Below are 21,005 nucleotides of genomic sequence, written 5' to 3' on the forward strand. Positions count from 1 at the left end.
CACAGCAACGCCAGATCCAAGCCACCTCTGCGACCTACATCACAGCTCACCTCAGCGCCGGATCCTTAACCCACTGAGCGAGGCCAGGGATCGAACCTGCCACCTCATGATTCCTAGTCGGATTCGTTTCCCCGGCGCCACGTTGAGAACTCCAGAAGGACTGTATTTTTATTTGCTAAATTTGGTAACACAATCAGATCCTCTCTGAGGACGTTACATCTTTAAAGGTGTTGGAGTTAACTGGACAAAGGGTGTGAAGAGAGTCCTAGATAGCTGAACAGCATGTGCTAAGGCCCTAAGGCAGGCTCTGATATATTTATTCTCATCCCTGCTGCGGTGGTTGAAATTTCTGCTACCAGGAATTTCCCCCGACTAGGTCCGCCCCCTCCCACGTCCACCTCGGATTCCAAACAGATGTGGAAACTAAAGCTAGGAGGCGGAGGATCCAGGTCCACGGCGGGCGGGGACGAGACCCAGAATACCGTGCGGGCGGGGACCAGGAGGAGAATTCGCGTTCGGTGCGGGCGGGGACGAGCACCAGAGAGCGAGGTGGGCGGGCGAGAACGAAACTCAGAAAACAACACGGGCGGAGTCGAGAACCAGAGAACGACGGGCGCTGGGCCCAGGAGAATCGAGGTTCGGCGCGGACGGGGACGAGAAACAATCTCGGGCACGCGGGGACGGCGGCCGGCGCGGGCGGGCGCGGCCTTTGTCTCCACCTCCAGCGCACTCGGCTGCTGCACCGGCCCCATGAGCCCGCGGGCCCCCGGCGCCTGGGCCACCCGCAGCTCCTGACCCGCCCTGCCCTCGCCATGGCCGAATCCGCCTCCGGCGCCGGGGGCACGTCCCTGGAGGACGAACGTGGTAAGAGGCCTCCGCCGGAGGGCGAGCCTGCAGCCCCGGCGTCTGGAGTTCTGGGTATGTGTGCAGTGCCTGAATATGACAGGGTTGCAGGTGCCTGGGATGTTCACGGCGGCTGTACGGGGAGCGGGATTGGACTCAGCGGTCCCGGGCCTGGAGTCCAGTCGAGGGGCCCGTTCCTCCGGCACTGCGGCTGCGGCCCGGCGGGCGCGGCTGTGACCGTGCAGCGGTTAAGGGGTCCCAGAGCAGAGACACGGACACGCCCCTCCTAGAGCCCCGTCCCCGGGCTGAGCCTAGTCACCCCTTGGGCTACGGGATCGCGGCCCGGCAGTGATGCGCTTGGGAGGCCCTCTCCATAGAGGATACAGAATCACATAGTCCTGGGTTCAAATCCCTTTTCGACTGTGTGACCTTGAGCGCGTGACTTAGATGCTCTCTGCCTCAGTTTCCTCACCTGTGAAATGGGGGTAAGAACCGCACCCTGCTATGAGGAAGCTATGACATAATGTGGTGAGGCGCTCAGAGCTGCTAGTGAGTGCCCAGCGATTGTGGTTTTGGAGGCGGAGCTGGGCCTCTAGAATGAGTAAGATTTGTAAGGAAGGACCTGGGGGAAGGGCATTCCTGGAGAAGGACCTGGCTGGTGCAAGGACGTGGAGGGAAGGAAACAAGCCAAGGCCAGAGCTCACAGGGCCTTGAATGCCAGGCTGAATGCCCAGGAGCCCTGGCGAGTGTGTGATCAGGTGCCAGGGCTGGAGGGGCGGAGACTGGAGGCCAGGGTCCTGATCCAGGAGTGGGCTGACCCCATCCTGCCCTGCCTGCTCCCCAGATAAGCTTTTTGGGAAGCGGCTCCTGCAGGTGGGTCGGTACCTGGTGTCCCACAAGGCATGGATGAAGACAGTGCCTACAGAGAACTGCGATGTGTTGATGACCTTCCCAGGTACTTCTGCCCAGTAGCCCAAGGCCCCTGAGCTAAGCTTCTCTGAGTGGGAGTCTGTAGGAGGTCTTGGACCACTCGTGGCAAGACCCATCTGTCCCTGTACCCTTGGCAGACACGACCGATGACCACACGCTGCTGTGGCTGCTGAACCACATCCGTGTGGGCATCCCCGAGCTCATCGTGCAAGTCCGCCATCACCGCCACACGCGTGCCTATGCCTTCTTCGTCACCGCCACGTATGAGAGGCGAGTCCCTGTCCCTGGCCTCTCGCTGACCCTGCTACTCAGCTCCCCGCCCTTACAAGTGCCAACTGCGAGATCCAGCCACCCTGCATTTGTCCCAGACGGCCACCAGGTACACCATCCCTAGTTCCAGGATGGTGAGCCAGGGTCTCCCTGTGATCCCACCTCCCTTGCCCTTCCCGCAGCCTACTCAGAGGGGCCGACGAGCTGGGTCTGCGCAAAGCAGTGAAGGCTGAGTTTGGCGGGGGCACCCGCGGCTTCTCCTGCGAGGAGGACTTCATCTACGAGAATGTGGAGAGTGAGCTGCGCTTCTTCACCTCCCAGGTGCGGCCGGCTCTGGCCCCCAGCGCACATTCCTAGCCCGTGGCCGGCTGCTCCCTGTGCTCACGCCCTGTCCCCTGCAGGAGCGCCAGAGCATCATCCGCTTCTGGCTGCAGAACCTACGTGCCAAGCAGGGCGAGGCACTGCACAATGTGCGCTTTCTGGAGGACCAGCCAATCAGTGAGTGGGGCGGGGCCAACACTCTACTCATGTGGGGAGTTGGCGGGGGCTCTTAGAGGACAGCTCTCAAAGTAGGAGGGGTAGGAAGGCGGGGCCTGAGTGCAACCAATCAGGGGCTACCGAGGAGTTGGGAGGGGCCTGGAGATCGATCAATGAATTGGAAGGGTGTGGCCTCAGCAAAGGGGTGGAGCTTGTCGCCTCCGAGGCAGGTCCAAGGGAAACCCTTTTCTGGGTTAGCAGGTTGGGGCAGGACCATGGACAGCACTCCATGTATTGTGTGGTGCAACCGCAGACCTCAGTTTCCCCTCCAGAAAATCAGCTGCTTCAGGTTCACCTTCTAATGCCAGCTTTGCACCATTCTTCAGATGTTTGGAGCAATGAGCTGAGACCAAATAGCTCTATTTTAAGTCATGGTTTCCACTGGTACCCCCACCCTCCCAGTTTTCCTGTACCTCCCCACCTGCCCCTGCACCTCCCAAATTTTGAAGAAGAAACTTCCATCCAGAACTTCTCTCCTGGGAAAAGCCTCTGCACGCTTAAGAGCAGGCAAAAATCTGTGACGGGTTTCAGCCAAGAGGGGATGGCCAAGCTCAGCACTGGCAGAAAGGTAGGGTCATCCACTTTTGTCCCCCAACAGTCCCTGAACTGGCAGCCCGCGGGATCATCCAGCAGGTGTTCCCAGTCCATGAGCAGCGCATCCTGAACCGCCTCATGAAGTCATGGGTACAGGCTGTGTGTGAAAACCAGCCTCTAGGTGTGGCCCGGGCCAAGGGGTGGGCGGGGGTCTCAGGAGGCAGGCAGGGCTGACTGGGACCCTCTTGTCTCTGGCAGATGAGATCTGCGACTACTTTGGCGTGAAAATTGCCATGTACTTCGCCTGGCTGGGTTTCTACACATCGGCGATGGTGTACCCGGCCGTCTTTGGCTCTGTCCTGTACACTTTCACGGAGGCTGACCAGGTGCCGGGTGTGGACTGGACAGGGGCTGGGACGCCCAAGACATCCCTCCTTCCTGGGCTGGGCCAGCCAACATGTCAGCCTTCCTCTGCCACCCCCAGACAAGCCGGGATGTATCCTGCGTGGTCTTTGCCCTCTTCAATGTGGTGTGGTCAACACTGTTCTTGGAGGAGTGGAAACGGAGGGGGGCGGAGCTGGCCTACAAGTGGGGGACGCTGGACTCACCTGGGGAAGCCGTGGAGGAGCCACGACCCCAGTTCAGGGTCAGTTGGTATGGAGTCTGAGTCCAAGGACTTCAAGAATGGGGTAAAAAAGAGAGAAAGTACAATGGGCAGGGGGTGGGGGCACTGCAGGAACAAAGGGAAGGATGAAATAGGGCTGCAGCTCCAAGAGGATGTGCTAGTGGGGGGAGGGCTCTGCATGCCCTGAGGGTGAGGGGTGGGCAATTAGATCTGAGGGAATGGGAAGGGTGCACTAGGTGGGGGCATGGAGATAGCAAAGCATGACAGAGAGACACCGAGTTGGGAAGGGCACAGGGCAGAGGCAGCCCCTCTGATCTCATGTTGGGCCCGGCCCCCACCCTCTGCCAGGGCGTGCGACGCATCAGCCCCGTGACTCGGGCCGAGGAGTTCTACTACCCACCCTGGAAGCGGCTGCTCTTCCAGCTGCTTGTGAGTCTCCCCTTGTGCCTCACCTGCCTGGCCTGCGTGTTCCTGCTCATGCTCGGCTGCTTCCAGCTACAGGTGACCTCCGGCCCCAGCCCTGGCCTTGGCCTCCACCTGACAACCACCTGTCCAGGTGTTCCCAGAGCTGAGCCAAGTTGCTGGGGTGACCTGTGACACCCACCCCCTGCCCCTGCAGGAGCTAGTGTTGAGCGTGAAGGGGCTGCCACGTCTTGCCCGCTTCCTGCCCAAAGTCATGCTGGCCCTGCTGGTCAGCGCAAGTGCCGAGGGCTACAAGAAGCTGGCTATCTGGCTCAACGACATGGGTACGCCCTGGGAGGGGAGGTCCCATTGCCTACCCCCCATGAGGCAGGGCCCCACTGCCCTATGGGGTCCCTGCTTGCCCATGGGGATCTGGGCTTACCCCCTCATTTGCCTCCTTGGCCCCCAGAAAACTACCGGCTGGAGAGCGCCTATGAGAAGCACCTCATCATCAAGGTCGTCCTGGTGAGTGGTGGCCAGCAGGCAGGCAGGGGTTCTGTGGAGAGCACATGTGGGCTCCTGGGATCAGAGGTGGCAGGGTGACCACTCACCTACCTGCTTCCCACAGTTCCAATTCGTCAACTCATACCTGAGCCTCTTCTACATTGGCTTCTACCTCAAGGACATGGAGCGCCTGAAAGAGGTGAGACCCTGGCCTGAGGCAGTGTCGGCGCGCGCCCCCCCCCCCCCCCCCGCTTCCCACTATGGCAGCCAGCAGGGGGGGCCAGACCTGGCTCTTGGGGTCCATGGGCTCTCCAGCCCCTCCCCCCTCCTCCATCCTTCTCTCCTCTCTGTCTGTCTGTGTGTTCTCTCTGCCTGTCGCCCCCCCACCCCATCTGTCCGTCCACCTGTCCGTCGGTCCCTCCACAGCTCCTGATCGTCCTGTCCCTGTCCCAGAGCCTCGAGCGGCAGCTTTGGGCGGTGCTGGTCCCGCTCGTGGCCCTGCGGTTCCGTCTGCTCCTCCTCTCCCTCCGGGGCCTCCTGCTCATGGCCCGGGCCAAAGTATGGGCAGGTGGCGAGCCCTCAGGGCCTCGCCGGGGTGGGCAGTGTGGCTGTGCTGGGGGCCTCATGCCAAGCCGAGGGTGCATGCTCTGAGGGGACATGGCTCTGCTGATGGGGTGCAGGTAGCAGGGGCCCCTAGGGGCCCTGGGCACCAGCTCAGCTCTTGGCCGGTGCTGCAAGCAGGGAGGCCTGAAAACACGTATTGCCGGCCCGGGAGATTGGCTAGACTGACTGCAGTTTGGGGCTGCCTCCCTATCCAGGGATGTCCAAATTGGGTTCAGGATGTTTCTGGAAGCATGCTCCAGGAGCGTGGGTGCCCAGTTCCCGCCGCTTGTCCTGGTGCCCAGGGCCCTGCCCTCCCCCCACGTGGCCTCTCTCTGCCCCCTCCTGTCCCCAGATGCTGGCCACTCTGCTGATCACCCGCCAATTCCTCCAGAATGTTCGCGAGGTCCTGCAGCCACACCTGTACCGGCGGCTGGGCCGTGGCGAGCTTGGCCTGCGGGCCGCCTGGGAGCTGGCCCGTGCCCTGCTGGGCCTGCTGAGCCTCCGGCGCCCTGCACCCCGCCGCCTCGAAACCCAGGCTGAAGAGGGTGGCGGTGGCGGCAGCAGCGGGGGAGGTCGCAGGTGTCTCAGCGGGGGCTGTGGGGCACCTGAGGAGGAGGAGGAGGCCACAGTGGAGCGGCGGCCAGCGGGGGAAGGTGGGGAGGTGGGGGATGGGCCCCTGGGGGGCAAGGAGGAGGAGGAAGATGAGGAGGAGGAGGAGGATGAAGAGGAGGAGGACGAAGAGGAAGGCGAGGAGGGCAGCCTTCTGGACTGCGGGCTCCGGCTAAAAAAAGTCAGCTTTGCTGAGCGGGGGGCTGGGCGGCGGCGGCCTGGCCCAAGCCCAGAGGCCCTCCTGGAGGAGGGGAGCCCCACCATGGTGGAGAAGGGGCTGGAACCTGGTGTGTTCACGCTGGCTGAGGAGGACGACGAGGCCGAGGGGGTTCCGAGCAGCCCTGAGCGTGAGCCCCCGACTGTCCTGCTCCGCCGGGCCGGAGGTGAGGGCCGGGACCAGGGGCCTGATGGGGGCCCGGACCCAGAGCCGGGCTCGGGTGACTCAGCCCGGAGGCAGCGGCGGCAGAACCGGTCATCTTGGATCGACCCACCTGAGGAGGAACACTCGCCCCAGCTCACCCAGGCCGAGCTCGAGAGCTGTATGAAGAAATACGAGGTGCAGAGGGCATCTTTAGAGGGGCACAGTGCACAGTCTGAGGGTGGAGGAGGGTGAGGGTGAAAGGATGGAAGAATGGGACCCTCGATGTGGTCGGGAACCTGCCAGAGGGGGAAGCTCCGGGTCCATGCAGGATAATCTGAGGGAGGCAGGCTTGATGAGAGGAAAGTTGGTCTGGGGAAGAGGGATCCTGGTCTGAGGGAAGAGGAGAGCCCTAGGCTACACCCAGGTGCCTGCCCACAGGACACGTTCCAGGACTACCAGGAGATGTTCGTGCAGTTCGGCTACGTCGTGCTCTTCTCGTCTGCCTTCCCCCTGGCTGCCCTCTGTGCCCTGGTCAACAACCTCATCGAGATCCGCAGCGACGCCCTCAAGCTGTGCACGGGGCTGCAGCGGCCCTTTGGGCAGCGGGTGGAGAGCATTGGCCAGTGGCAGGTGGGAGGAGGGCCAAGGGCTCCGAGCCAGGGTGCAGCGAGGAGGAGCAGGGGCTGGGGAGGGTGGCCGGACCCCACCTGAGTCCCAGTGTCCCCCTGCAGAAGGTGATGGAAGTCATGGGTGTCCTGGCAATCGTGGTCAACTGCTACCTAATTGGCCAGTGTGGGCAGCTGCAGCGCCTCTTCCCCTGGCTCAGCCCCGAGGCGGCCATCGTGTCCGTGGTGGTGCTCGAGGTGGGGCTGGTGGCCGGGCAGGGGAGCCAGGCGGTGGGTGGGCATCCCCGCGCCTGCAGCCTCTTCCTCTGTCACCTTAGCACTTCGCTCTGCTCCTCAAGTACCTCATCCACGTGGCCATCCCCGACATCCCAGGCTGGGTGGCCGAGGAGATGGCCAAGCTGGAGTACCAGCGCCGAGAAGCCTTCAAGGTATGTGGGTCAGCCCCAGCTCGCTTTACTCCTCTGTTCCATGGGGCTTCTCTGCCTTGCCTGGCTGGCAGTCAAGACCTTAGTAGGGGAGTTCCCGCCGTGGCGCAGTGGTTAACGAATCCGACTAGGAACCATGAGGTCGCGGGTTCGATCCCTGCCCTTGCTCAGTGGGTTAACGATCCGGCGTTGCCGTGAGCTGTGGTGTAGGTTGCAGACGCGGCTTGGATCCCACGTTGCTGTGGCTCTGGCGTAGGCCGGTGGCTAAGCTCCGATTCGACCCCTAGCCTTGGAACCTCCATATGCTGCGGGAGCGGCCCAAAGAAATAGCAAAAAGACAAAAAAAAAAAAAAAAAAAACCTTAGTAGGAAGGCAAATGTGCAGAGCCTGGTGTGATAAGTAGCGCTCCAAAGGGGTCCAGTCCCTTCCAGAATCTTGGTGACATCCAGCCCCAGGCTGGCATGCATGTACTGTCATCTGCCAGTTTGCCCGGCATTGCCCCTTTTGGGGCCAGGCACATGGCTGATGCTTCCTAGAAGCCCAGCCTCTGCTGCATTCCTCAGAAAGCTGCCAAGCAGGCCAAGGAGCTCACTGGCGCCAATGGGTGGAGCTCTGCATGGTGATGGAAATATTCTAGATCTGCGCTGCCCGTGTCACCCCTCACTGCAGATGGCCAACGAGACCTTGAAACTAGCTGGTGCACTGAGAAACAGAATTTTTATCTTATTTTATTTCAGTTATTTAAATTGGCATTGATAATGCCACGTGTGACTACTGGCCACTGTTTGGGCCAGTAAAGTCTCTGGTCTGCCCCAGTCACAGCTGTCTCTCACCAGTTCTCCAGAAAGAAGGGAAACGTTGAGGTCCATTTTTTTGTTTACACTCTCCCAATTCCTAAGACAGTGTCTGGCATGTGACCAGGGACAGAGTTGGTGGCTAGTAAATGTTCATTCTTTTCTCAATTCTCAGAAAGCACCGGTGTGGGTCCAGGGATGCATTTGGTGCCCATTAAGTGTGTAGATCTCTCCCCACTTTCGCAAAGAGCACCTGGGCTGGTGCTCACACTCCCCCTCCTCTTCCCAGTCCCTATAAAGGCTCCGTTCTGCCTTCTGCCCGCAGAGACACGAGCGCCAAGCCCAGCACCGCTACCAGCAGCAGCAGCGGCGGAGGAGGGAGGAGGAGGAACGCCAGCGCCATGCGGAGCATCACGCCCGGAAGGAGCGAGACGCCAGTGGCCGGGAGGAGGCTCGGGCTGAGGGCTCCGGGCTGGACCCTACTGCCCCTGAGAAGGCCTCAGCCAAGGCCAAGGGCAGTGGGGCAGGTGGCCATGGGCCAGAGCGGCCCAAGCGCCCAGGGTCCCTGCTGGCACCTAACAACGTCATGAAGCTAAAGCAGATCATCCCGCTGCAGGGCAAGTTCCTGTCCTCTGGGGCCACGTCCTCGTTGGCTGGCACGGGGACCAGCCTCACCACCCGGCCACCCCCTGCCCAGTCGCCCACAGGCAGTGACACCCGCCTGCCAGCCTTCCTCAGCTTCAAATTCCTCAAGTCACCCGAGACCCGGCGGGACCCCGAACGTAGCCACTCGCCACCCAAGGCCTTCCATGCCGGCAAGCTCTTCCCCTTCGGCGGGGCCCGAGCTGAGGCTGGGTCCAACGGGGCGGGCGGGCAGGCCCGGCAGGACGGGACTCCCAGCAGTGGCGGTGGCCGGGCCCAGCGGAGTGGGCCGGTGGACGAGGCCTCAGCTGAGGAGCCGGACACACCCCGGCCCGAAGAGGAAGGCTCAGGTCACAAGCTTTAACTCGGGGGTGGGGACTCTGGGCTGGGCTTTGGGAGTAGGGGTGGGGTGTCCAGGCCTGGGGAGAGGGGCTGAGGGGGACAGAGGAGGTCCAGTCTCCGGTCCCAGTTGGGCACCTGGGGATGTGGTTGGTACCTGGAGCCTCTTGGTCAAAGCCAACTCAGTCTCTCCAGGACCCCAGAGAGCCTGGAGCCCTGTGCCTGACCCTCCTCACCCCCAGGGAGGGATGCCAAAGCCCCCTGTCCCAGTGCCCCTCCCAGGGCGCCAGCCTGCCGTGCTCCAGTGCCAGGAGAGATGAGGAAGTTCCCTTCACTACCTGGCCCAGCCTCTCCTGCCCCCTGAGACCCCACACCCAGCTCACTCTGGGGGGACTGGACCCCCCAGGCCTCTATGCAAGTCCCCATTCTGCAGCCCAGCTGTTCGAGCAGGCCTTCCTTGGAGGTGGGGCTGGGGCTGCCCACCCACAGGGAGTTCAGGGTTGCAGCAGAGCCACAAGCCTCACCGCGGCCTCTCCCACCTCATCTCAGCCCCAGGTCCAGCAGCCTATCCCAGGGAGCCCCAGAGGTGGCAGCTGTAGCACCAGGGACATAGGCCAGCAGTCAGAGGGACTTCCTCAGACTGTCCTCTCTGTGAGGGGGAGGGGCCCAGTGCCCAGAGGCGGGGGACGCATCCGAAGAAGCCCACCCCTTGTCACTGATCAGAAGCAATAAGGCCCTCCATGTGCCTGAAAGCCCGGGAGGGAGCGCGGGCAGGGTCCCCAGCGGGGTCCAGCGGCAGGGGCGGCATCTCCCCGGAACGGCCCCTCTCGCCTCCGCAGGGACAGCGCTGGCCCCCGTGGGCGCCCCCGCCCTCCGCACCCGCCTCAGCCGGAGCCCTGCGCCGCCGCCGCCGCCAACACCGCTGCCCCGGCCCCCGACGCCACCCACCGGCTGCTGGCAGTGGGACGGGCCGTGGGGCTGCGGGGGCGAGGGCGCCGCCCCCCGCCAGGCCCCTGCCGCCGCCGAGTGCCCGCCCTGCGCCCTTGCCGGGCCCCCGCCCGCCCCCCAGCCCCTGCCGGGGGACGCCAGCTTCTACAGCCTCCCGCCGCCGCCACTGCCTCCCACCTCGGAGCCCCCGGCGCCCTCGCCCAGCCCCAGCCCCAACCCCAGCCCCAGCCCCAGTCCCCAGACGGTGTGCTGGCCCAGTGGCTGGCATTAGCTCCGCCCGCCCTGCCTTCCTGTTTTCATATGCAATATCAATCCTGGACGGGGTGGGGGTTGCGGCCGCCACCCAGAAATCGCCTGGGTCGGGCCAATGTACCCCAGTGTTGGCTGCCCCTTCTTGGGGCAGGGCCAGGGGCCTGGAGCCCCTCTATCTGCCGTTTTCCTTTCGACCAGGATGGGGGAAAGCGAAAGGAAACCCCAAAAAACCAACAGAAAACACACACAGAATAGGTGATTATTTATTTGTTTTTAATTTATTTTGTCATATTTTTGTAAAACGGCAGAGATGCAATAAAAAGTATATTTCAACAGTGCCCAAGGACGGAGCCGTGGAAAGGGAACTCAAGGGACCCAATGATTTGAGATTTGTGCCAGCTCTTTGGGGGTCTGGCAGGCCAGGGTGGGTTCCCCTCCTGTTTTGTGACCCTTGGGGAATTCCTCCTAAGAACTGGGTCTCCAGGCCACAGATGGAAAACTCCAGACTGCCCTGCCTCTAAGACGGCCCAGATTTGGGGACCAACTCCAGGCCCAGGAGCCCCTGGGAGGAGCTGCAGAGCCTCAGGCCCCATCCTCAGCCTCCTAGACAAAGGAAGAAATCTCAAAGTGCTGCTAGGATTCAGCAGTTTGGGCCTCTGACCTGCAGGGGCGCCCCTTCTGCCACACCTGCCTCTCAGGCTGCCATCTGAGGAGTCAGGGGCAGTGAGGAGAAAACTTGGGGTGTGGAAATCAGAAGGCGCCTGGTGCCAAGTCTCAATATTGAGAGGGGTGGCATATTTGGGGCTGGCATCAGAAAAGGGCCAGGATGCCCCACTGTGGGATGGCTGTCCAACCGGAGTCACTGGAACTCTTTACTGTGTCATCAAGGATGGACGTGGCCTCTCCCACCCTCAGGCGTGTCCATATCCTAAGGCTCAGGTGCCTGACAGGCCCCGCCCCAGGGCTGGGGGGGCCAGTGTGAGAAAGGGACGCTCTGAGGGGCTGGCAAAGAGAAATCAGGGTTCACTGGAGGCAGGAGAGCAGCCTGTGCGAAGGCACAGAGGTATGGGAAGGCAGAGTTTGGTGTTTTCAGGAGCAGAGTGAGTAAGGGGAGCCCCAAAGGCAGGAGGCCAGCTCAGGGGCCTGTGCTGGGCAGACCACAGGGAGACCATGGACCCCCACCCACACCATGGATAGCCCTGGCCGGACACAGAACCCAGTTCTTCAAAGGGAGACCTGGGGCCAGGGAGGCATAGGCTAGCCTCGGGGAAGGACAGGCTGCAGCCTGCTCCCACCCTGTCCCATGGCCTTTGAAGCAGAAGTCCTGCCATCAACTCAGCCCACCACAAATGGCCACACCAGGCACCTGCCCAGGGTTAGGCCGACCCCCCCGGAATGGGGATTCCAGGCTGGTCTGAGAACCTCCAGGGACCTAGCCCACCTCGGCATGACCACGGTCAAGCTTGCATTTCCTTAGCAACTGCCTTGTGACCACAAGAACTGAACACTGCTGTAGACGCCCCCAGAGCTGGGCCCCACAGCAAAGCTGGGCGGCTGCCCCTGGAAACTTGCACTCAGGAGGCGCTGGGCAACAAAGGCCCAAGCAGTCTGCCTCAGGCTGGGCCCTCCACAGTGATCATCTGGGGCAGGCAGGCACTCCTCTGCAGCCTGCTGCCTCCCTAGCTCCACGGCCCAATCCCTCACTACCCCCAACACCCCAGCAATCAGCTTCAACACCCTGGCTCCCGTTCAGTGCTGGTGGGGGGAGAAGGGGCAACCCTGCTGGTCCTGTACCCAAATGGAGTGGTCAGGGCCTCACACCTTCTTCCTGGAGCCCAAATGTCCCCTACGTCCCCAGGCTCAGGCCCAGACCCAGCCCAGCTGGTGCCCGTGAGTGGTCGCGGAACCTGCCGACCAACAGCACTGGGGCTGGGTGATCCAAGGCGCTCCGTGTGTCTCCTCTCTGAGCCAGGGTGTGAGGCCAGGCCACCTGGGTTGTCTCCATGGTGGCTGATGGGCATGCCGCCCTGCTCGCCAGGGTCCTGGGAGTGGGGTCCACCACAGCTCCATCCTTGGCAGCATGGACTGTCTGTCTCTCCAGGGTGTCCTGGTCCTGGGGACACCTTGGCGGGTGAGGAAGAGGGCCGGGTCCAGGCAGGTCTTGGCTCTGAGTGAGATAGCCGTGGCAGGGCCCTGAGAGAATCCAGCTGGTCCTGGGGCCCCAGTGTCTGGGGGCCTCTCTCGGCTCGTCTTGTTGATGACGGGAAGACTTTCAGTGGCTCCGTCCTCTGGGGCTGAGGCACGCCGAGCAAAGACTCGAGGTCGGGTAGGAAAGATCCTTTTATTGGGGTGGACACGGAGCACGCACTAGTCCATGATAAAATGACTTAAGAGAAAAATCCAGAAGGGCTGACTTCTCCCCCTTACGCATGCTCAGAGCAAGGTCTGGGCACAGAGTAGGTCCCGGTGGAACTCGAGACAAGGCAAAGTTTTTAAGGCCCAGAACGGCAGGTGGGGGTCAGGAGGAAGGCCTCCACACCTGCCGCCCGGCCGCAGCAGGGCCCCAGCTCTAGACCCTTGCAGAGGGGGCAGGAGGGGGAACTGGAGGGGGGAAGGAGAATAACAACGTTGTTTTTTAAAAAGCATCTATCAACATCACACTACTGGGTCTGACGTCCCCTTTAACCATCGCTTGGTACATCTTACAGCATAAATAAAAACTCAAGGAAAATAAATACATCGGCTCCTATGAGGTTGGAAGTGGTGTGGATGGCGGGGCGTGGGCGGGCCGGCGGAGGGGTGGGGGGACGCTTACACAAGGCGGGCAGGCGAGGAGCAGACAAGACAAGAGGCGCCTGTGGGGGAGCGTGAGTCTTAAGTGTCCTCATGCATGTCTGGGCTGTCGGTCCGTGCGACCTTGCGGGGGGGCGCCGAGCTCTCGCCCTCGAGGTCCACTTGCTCCTGGTCTCTCTTCTTGGCGGCATTCTGGGGAGCAGGGCAAGGAGATGGGCTGTGAGTCTCCAAGGAGGGGAGGGAGCTCCTGAGATCTGGTGCTGGCCCTGGAGAGGGGCAGCTGACCCAGGGCCTGGCTGGGCAGACCCTTGGACCTGCCCCACCGTGCCTCAGTCCCCGGGGAACACCGGCCTGTGATGGGCACTTCAAAGAGTCACAAGCACCCTCAGTGACCCACACACAGCCAATTTCTCAGACACTCAGAGAAGCCATCCACCCTCCTGGAGGGCAGAGCCGCCTGGGGAAGCCCCCACATTGCCAAAGAAGGAAGTGCGCTGCTTTGGAAAAATCTGCTTTCCCCACTGGTGGGACTCAAGGCCTGTGAGGCTGGGGAGGGAGGGGGAGGGCCAAGGAGTTGGGGTTTTCTGAGCAGCACTTTGTCATGGGATCCCCTTCAACCTGGCTCAGAGCAGATCCAATGCTCCACATTAGGGGAAATTAGGGGAAAAACAACCTGACCACACGCAAAACAACATGTGCAGATTTTCAAGAAAGAAAAAGAAAAAAATATCTTGTAAGAACAGTGGCCTCTTGGAGTTCCCTCTATGGTGCAATGGCATCAGCAGCATCTTGGGGGCCCTGGGACGCAGGTTTGATCCCAGGCCTGGCACAGTGGGTAGACGATCAGGCATTGCCACAGCCGTGGCTTAGGTCGCAACTGTGGCTCCAATCTGATGCCTGGCCTAGGAACTCCATATGTCAGGGGGAGGCCAAACAAGGGGGATAAAAAGAAAGAAAGAAAGAAAAGAAAGGTGGCCTCTTGAGGGGAGGATGAGGACCGTGACTTTTCGCTGCAGCTACACCTCCCAGTAGTGCCTGGAGTTTTAATCGTATGTACCTTTCACCATTGAACAAAGATTCCAAGTAACAACACTGTGTCTATTTGCCACCAGGGCCATGCTCCCCACAAGCTGTGAGGAGCCGGGCCTCTGTACAGCTTACCAAACCCCTGCCCGTCCCTGAGCACCAGAGCCCTGTGGCCTCTGCACAGCCATTCTTTCCTCTAGAACATTCTTCCTTCTCCTGGATCACCCAGTGAACTCCTATTCCACCCTCAAGGCCCGACTCAAACACTCTAGGTCTCCTAGTCACTCGAGTCCTTCCCCTACTCAGAGCCCCCCTGCCGGGCACCATGTTCCTTCCCCAAGTCCCAGCACCCAAAGCCCCTCACCTTTTTGTCCCATTGCTGATGTAGGTAGCGCAAAAGAATGTTTGTTTTCTCTGTCACAATGACTGAGGAGGAAAGACAGACAAAGTTGCAGGAAGAGGCTGGGGGAGCCAGCTGCCCTCCCAGGACCAGCTTACCCCTTCCTGGCTTCTGGGCCATTCCTGCCCTAGGTGGCCTTTCTGGGACTTAAGTCACCACCCCAAATCCAGCAGGAGATTTCAGGAAGCCAAGTATTCTCCCTCTCGAGCACAGGCCACTAGCAGGGGCCTGAGCTGGCTGCCCCAAGGGGGTCCCTGCTTCCCAGGGAGAGGCCAAGTTCTAAGTCGAGCAAGAGCACGGATTCCACCCTCGGGTGGGGAACGAGCCCCGGCACGCCAGCTCACGTGGGTGTTTCCCCAGGCAGAGCAGGAGCACAGATACACATAGCTGTGCCCTAGTGACCACAGAACACACCCAGCAGGGTCCAGGTGGATTTAAAATAAAACACCATGACCATGATAAACAACCTTGAGGTCCTTGCTCTGCTGGCTTCGGGGCCTTTTGCTGTAGGCTCGTCTACCTAGATGTCCCCTCCCCAAGCTGCTCACCCTGGGCTGGGCTGGATCCCCCACCCCACAGGGTGAGGCTAAATCTGACATGGAGCCAGCAGGGGACACCTAAGTGGATGGGAGGTGGAGAGGAGAGGGCCAGTGAGCAGCAGATGAGGACCAACTCAGGAGCCTGCGGGGTTGGCTCTGGATGCCAGCATGGAGATCAGCAGGGTCACAGGGAAAGCTAGGCTTCCTGCTGCTCCCTAGGGCTGGGAGCCGCCCAGCTTCGCACAGGTCACCTCCCACACCACCCTCTGGCCCTTCTCCTCAGCAGCCGGGACGAAGGAGAATGACAGAGACCACTTACTCTGTTCGGACGGGTATTCCCGAGTGGGCAGGTAGACTGAGGGACGTCGGTTCTGTGGGAGGGTTGGGAAGGCGTGGGTTAAGAGAGCAGACAGACCCAGGGTCCCCTCACCCCTCACTCAGCACCCACTCTCCAATGCAAAACAAAAGAGGTGGGGGGTACACATCCCTCCTGGCCCCTCCCCCCGGGGGGGGGGGGCAGCTCATGGCCCTCACACTCACCGAGGCTTTGCACACAGAGTCGGCATGAAAGCGACTAAAATTGCTTTTGTTGTAGACAGGCAGTCCTTTCAAAAAATCTGCCTAGAAGACAGGGAAGACGGTAAATGAGAAACCAGGCAGCAACCTTGGCCCCCCATCCCAGAGCAGCTGTGGGGGGATGGGCCACCAGGTAATATCCAGTTTTCCTCCTTCTGTTCTGTCACTCAGGTTCTCCAGAACGCACCCTTGAGCTGCCTACCTGATGTGTCCACTCTTATGACCAGAACAAAGTAAGTGACCCCAGGGTCTCCCACAGGGCCCTCACAACAGCCCTGTAACCAGGCAAGAAGTGGGGAAACTGAGGCTCAGTTAGGCCACTTGCTTCAAGTCAGGAGTAAGCAGCAGGGTAGGGAGCTGGACCCAGGCCCATCTGACTGCAGACTCTGTGCTTGTTGACATTAAACTCTGGGTCGCACCTTCATTTATGCACCTGTATAGAGATGGAGAGAGAGGAGCCCACCCGAAGAAACCCCGAGGGCTCAGGTAACAATAAATGGGGGACGGGAGCCTGGGTGAAGGGGAAAGGACAGTTGGGACACAGGGGCTGCCAGGACAGAGGACCCAGAGATCGGGGTTCATCAAGCTTCTGAGGCCAGAGGAAACTTAGAAATCTAAGTTTCAGTGTCAGTGCCAGCTTTTTAAACCCGGGTGAGCTTCCATCAAACACCATGTGAACCAGGGTCTCCACATCCCGAGGCTGCCCTGTGAGGGGAGATGCTTGCCTTGTGAAGGGGGGAGGGTCAGACACCTGAAGGCTGGCTCCTCCCTGCCCCCCGCTGCCTGGGGCATGGGCTTGGGCACCAGAGGTTTCAGGCCCACAAGATGCCAGGGAGCCAGGGAGAGAATTCATTCACAGCCCAGACTCTTGGAAAATTCGTTTCTTTTTTGCTTTTTAGGGCATATATAAGTTCTCAGGCTAGGGGTCAAATCAGAGCTGTAGCTGCCGGCCAAAACCACAGCCACAGCCTTGCAGGATCCCAGCTGTGTCTGCAACTTACACCACAGCTCACGGCAATGCCAGATCCTTAACCTGCTGAGCCAGGACAAGGACTGAACATGCATCCTCATGGATACTAGTAAGATTCGTTTCCCACTGTGCCCCAACACGGGAAGCTCCAGAAAGTCCTTTTTCTCTGACATCAAGGCACCAGCTGGGCAAGGAAGGGTGGGGGTTCTGGAAGGGGAAAACCCTGAGTCTGGGTAGGGTGTGGGTCTCTGCTACAAGATGGGGTGAATAAAGGCCAATGGGAGTTATGTCTGCCTCAGTTTCCTGAGGCAACAAGAGCCTCAGGGTGCTCAAGGAGAGGTGAAGACTGAGAGCTGGGGGCAGGGAGGGACTTCCCAGCAGATCAGGACTGGAGTGGTACAGCTTGGGAGGGGCTTCCCACGTGGACCAAGGTCTTCCCCAGCTGGAGTCACCCCCCCCCCACAAACAAGGAAAGTAAGGAAGCAAGGTCATGTAACACTCGTTCGAGATTCCCCAGACCCAAAGAGAAGACAAGGAAGCTGAGTCCACCCCCATTTGCCCAACCTCAGATGCCAAGCTCCTGTCATGTGACGCCTCGTCTCCCTGCTGGAATGCCGAGGGCTCCCCTGCAGGTTGCAGGAACCCTCCACCAGGCAGTGTCCTCGCAGAAGTCACTATTCAGGTGATCCCTCATCACCCTCTGGGGCAGGTGGGAACAGGAGTCCTCACCTCCGTGGGGCCTAATCCCGCCTCTGCTGGGCCCCAGCAAGACCTCAGCAGGATGGGCTGACTAGGGCAGCCAGAACATGGTTGGGCCCCCTTGCTCCTACCCAGGAGATGGTCCTCACATCCAGGTGACCTGCTGCCCTGGAGCCAGTTCAGAGCCCCTCAAACCTGCCTCCCCTGTCCCAGGATCTCAGCCTCAGCTTAGCCCGACTATGGGGCCAGCTTCAGCCATCCAGCAACCCAGCAAGGTCTTCTCAGGATCCAGCTATGTGGTAGGCCCCACACCAGGGACCAGGGCATTGTGGAAAGCCACAGCAGACCCATTCCCGGCCCCAGGAAGCAGCCAGTGTTTGGGGACATGGCTGTGGATCAAAGAGCTGTGCAGTGAATGCACAGTGGCCTGAGGACAGGGCACCACAAGGTGCCATGTGAGGCCCATGACAGCAGGGGTGGGGGTGGGGAAGGCTGGCTGGTCTGAGGGATAGGGAGTGCTGCCCAGATGCAAGCCTGAGACCTGAAGGGAGAGGAGGGGTCCCTGCCCCAACCCAAAGTCCTTCGCAGCCCGGGCTCAGCTTGGCACACGCTGGTCTCCTGCCACACAACTCCTCAGCCTGTGCCACCCTCCAGGAATGCCCCTCTTTTTTCCACGTGGAAAACACCCACCAACTCTCCAGCCAGCTCAAAACACCCCCTGCCCCTTCCCTCTCCTGACACCTTGGGAGCCTCTGCTAGAGCCACATTCATACCCCAAAGAAATCATCTGTTTACATATCTGCCTCCCTGAGGCAGAGGGCGGGGTGAGGCTGGCTCAACCCTGGGCCCCTGACAGGGTTCACATGGGGCCTGGAGGCAGAGTGGTGAGAGATGCGGGAGCCCCGGGCCTGCACTCAATTCTGGATGGGACCTTCCCTCTCTGTGTGACTTGGGACAAGTGACTTCTCAGCCTGGCCACCCCTGCTGTGAACCGAGGGCCACAACAGGGACCCCTTCCAGGGTTGTTCTGTGTCTCAGTAAGACAACACAGGGAGAGAGCTCTGCACAGAGCTCCCTTGAGGGCAGCTGTTAGCATCAATCTGTGCTGAATAAATGAATGAAGACAGGGTATGGCCAGTACTTCCTGTCAGCTAAGCAGGAAAATAAGGTCTTGGAAACGGGGAGAAATCCTCACTCAGCCAGACAAATCCTAGCTACAGTTGGGTCCAGAAGCTATCATCCACTGCCTCAGCAAACACTCACTGATTATCTGTGTGCCAGTCCCTGTGTAGGCAGCCTGCCAGTGACCCAACCAAAGCAAGACGAGGAAAAGAAATGGTGTGCAGAGAGAGGAGAGACATGGGGGATTCTGAGATGTTCACAGGAGAAGGTGCATTCCAGGCAGAAGAAGTAATGAGTGCAAAGGCCCTGGGATGGCAGGGACTTGGAGCGTGAAAATGTGAAAACAAGGCCACTGTGGCTGAAGCTCAAGGGGGTGGGGGGTAAAAAGATGAGGTCACAGAGATGGGCAGGGACCTTGGAGACTGAGGGGGAGCTGGGGTTTCATTGGGGTTACAACAGGAAACCCCTGGAGTGTTTTGTAAGCTAGAAAGTGGTATAATCTGACTGACATCTTTAAAAACTCCCTCTGGTTCTGGACTGCCAGTGGGGCTGGATGGAGAGAAGGAGACCAGGGAGGAGGCTGCAGCAGGTGTTCAGGTGAGAGGTAGAGGTGCCTGGACCAGGGTGGGGAGCCAAGGACAAAATTAGAATTCATTCTGGAGGCAGAGCCAACAAAACCCACTATGGTCTGGGCGTGGGCAATGAGGCTGCAGCAAGGAATCAAGGACAACACCCAGGCTTGGGGATCCACGTGCTAGGAATGCACTTATCAGTTTCCTATACCCTTTGTGACAAGAAGTCTTCTTTTGCCCATCCCCCACCACACCCCAAGGACTGTGGCTTGTGGGCTGGGACCCTGAGTCCAGGACCAATGGGATTTGACTTGCCCTGACAAAAGCTTTCATTACCCCTGTCAGCCCTGAAGATGTCAAGTAGTGTGGGGAACGGAGGGGGCTTCAACCCAACTCTGAGGCTGTGTCACACTTCACAGGTGGAGACAGGAAACCCCAAAGAACCATCAGACCCAAATCCCAGGATGAGTGAGCGGCCCAGGGGGGATTTTAACCTCCCAACCACGAGCTGGCATTAACCCAACTTCAAGATGAGGAGACAGCTGAGAGGGGATGTCAACATCCCTGAGTAACCCAGCTCATCTGTTGAGCGTTCACCATCCCAAGCTCTTTAAGACGTCAGTTCCCTAAATTATCGCAATCGTATGAGGTCTGAACTATTGCTACCCCCATTTAACAGAGGTAGGGCCTGGTGATTGGAGAGACGAAGTTACTCCCTCTTAGAGCTGGTCAGGGCAGAAATCTGGAGGTGGGGTCGGGGGACTGGGGCAGTTTGCGATGTCGCACTTCCTTTGGCGACAAAGCCCCGCACGTCAAGGCATCAAGCCCCTTCCCCGCCCCGACGCTCAGGCCGGCCTCCTAAGCCCTCTCAAACTGGAAAAGCCCAGGCCTACCGCGCGGAGAACGGGACCTGAGATGGGGGTCTTGGGGGACCCCATACCCACCCCTAGGCTATTTCCGGGGGGACCGCGACCCGGAAATGAATGACTTGTCAGGGCCTGAAAGCTTAGGTGGGTCAGGGGTCGGAGATGGAGCCAGGGCGAGGTCAGCAGGAAGCTCGCAGCAGGGGTCTAGGGGTCGAAGGGCACGGGTCAAAGGGAGGGGCGGGCCGGGCTAGAGGGGGCCAGGCAGGACGGTGAGGGGCCAGGGGGATTACTGGGGGTGGGTGGGCCCGCGGCGCCATTTTGTCAAGAGAAGGGGGGAGTACGGCCCCGGCAGCCACCCTCACCATCTTCTGTTTCCTCCGTCGCCTCCTCAGCCACCGTCTCTGCTGCCGCCGCCGCCACCACAGCCGCCTTCTTAGCCGCCGCCGCACAGTAACTTCCAGCCACCGCACAGCCCACACTGATGGTGTGGCCGCCCGTCCGTCATTGGTCCGCCCTCTAGCCCCGCCTCTAGGCTATAAGGTCTTTGCGCGCTCCCATTGGCCTGATCTAACTAAGTCACGCGCCCATTGGACGTCACGCCTCCTCCCTTCGTGGTCAAGTTCGGTTGAGGGAGCAAAACCCCGCCCGGGAATTGCAAGAGAGGGGCAGCGAACTCCGGAAGTGGGCGGAGGCTGCCCCCAAAGCCTCTTGGAATTTGTAGTCTGCGGCACCTGGAGGTCCCGGAGGTGGGGACCCACCATGACACTCTCAGCCTCCTCCCCAGGGTCCCAATCTTAGGTTTCAGCATATCTAAGCTATTCCCACACTAGCTGCTTGAATTATCTTTGAACTGACAACCCAGACTCTTCTTCGAACACTTCCCGTGACTCCTCATTACCCCAAGGGTTCAGTCCCACCTCCTCGGCCCCATATCCTGGGCCCCTCCAGCCAAATTCGTCCACCTTTTATGCTGACCCCTCTCTAGTCCCTCCTTCCTTCGGCCCTCCCACACCCTGCCATCTCTTCCTGGAAGCCTTCCCTGTGTTCTTCCCAATGCCAAGTCGGGTGCTTCCTCATGGCCCCATAGCCCTCACCACCCTCTTACCAGCCCTGACTCCACTATGTCCAAACTGCCTGCGTACGAATCTACCTCCCAACTCCTCACCAGCCTGACAGCCTGGACAGAACAAGGATTTAT

The 21,005-nt window shown here is 60.4% G+C and overlaps 2 protein-coding genes across 5 annotated transcripts; one reads left to right on the forward strand and one right to left on the reverse strand.

Moving 5' to 3' along the window:
• The first annotated feature begins 633 nt into the window (after window positions 1–633).
• On the forward strand, window positions 634–10,411 carry ANO8 (anoctamin 8). 4 transcript variants are annotated; one of them, XM_021083564.2, is made up of 19 exons: window positions 634–918; window positions 1,688–1,798; window positions 1,911–2,043; window positions 2,226–2,364; window positions 2,445–2,541; window positions 3,179–3,295; window positions 3,373–3,500; window positions 3,599–3,760; window positions 4,088–4,240; window positions 4,359–4,485; window positions 4,611–4,666; window positions 4,770–4,844; window positions 5,072–5,203; window positions 5,601–6,413; window positions 6,657–6,848; window positions 6,950–7,081; window positions 7,162–7,272; window positions 8,389–9,055; window positions 9,884–10,411. In XM_021083564.2, exons 1-19 carry the CDS (start codon window positions 813–815, stop codon window positions 10,261–10,263), a joined length of 3,831 nt encoding a protein of 1,276 aa, XP_020939223.1. In that variant the 5' UTR covers window positions 634–812; the 3' UTR covers window positions 10,264–10,411. The 4 variants fall into 4 exon arrangements, with proteins under 4 accessions (XP_020939223.1, XP_020939224.1, XP_020939225.1 ...); XM_021083565.2 differs by having other exon boundaries at window positions 634–864; XM_021083566.2 differs by lacking the exon at window positions 5,072–5,203.
• Window positions 10,412–10,500: 89 nt separating this feature from the next.
• Window positions 10,501–20,305, reverse strand: DDA1 (DET1 and DDB1 associated 1; the record flags this gene model as incomplete). Its single annotated transcript, XM_085011688.1, has 5 exons — window positions 10,501–13,229; window positions 14,428–14,489; window positions 15,322–15,373; window positions 15,543–15,619; window positions 20,170–20,305. Coding segments are annotated over 5 exons (438 nt in total), but the record flags the coding sequence as incomplete, so codon positions are not given.
• Window positions 20,306–21,005: the final 700 nt, after the last annotated feature.

Source organism: Sus scrofa, chromosome 2 (genome assembly GCF_054392235.1).
Source record: "Sus scrofa isolate SSC_HxYL_T2T_F1_AM1 chromosome 2, Sscrofa_HxYL_maternal_Yorkshire_Landrace_v2.0, whole genome shotgun sequence".
Classification (NCBI taxonomy): domain Eukaryota; kingdom Metazoa; phylum Chordata; class Mammalia; order Artiodactyla; family Suidae; genus Sus; species Sus scrofa.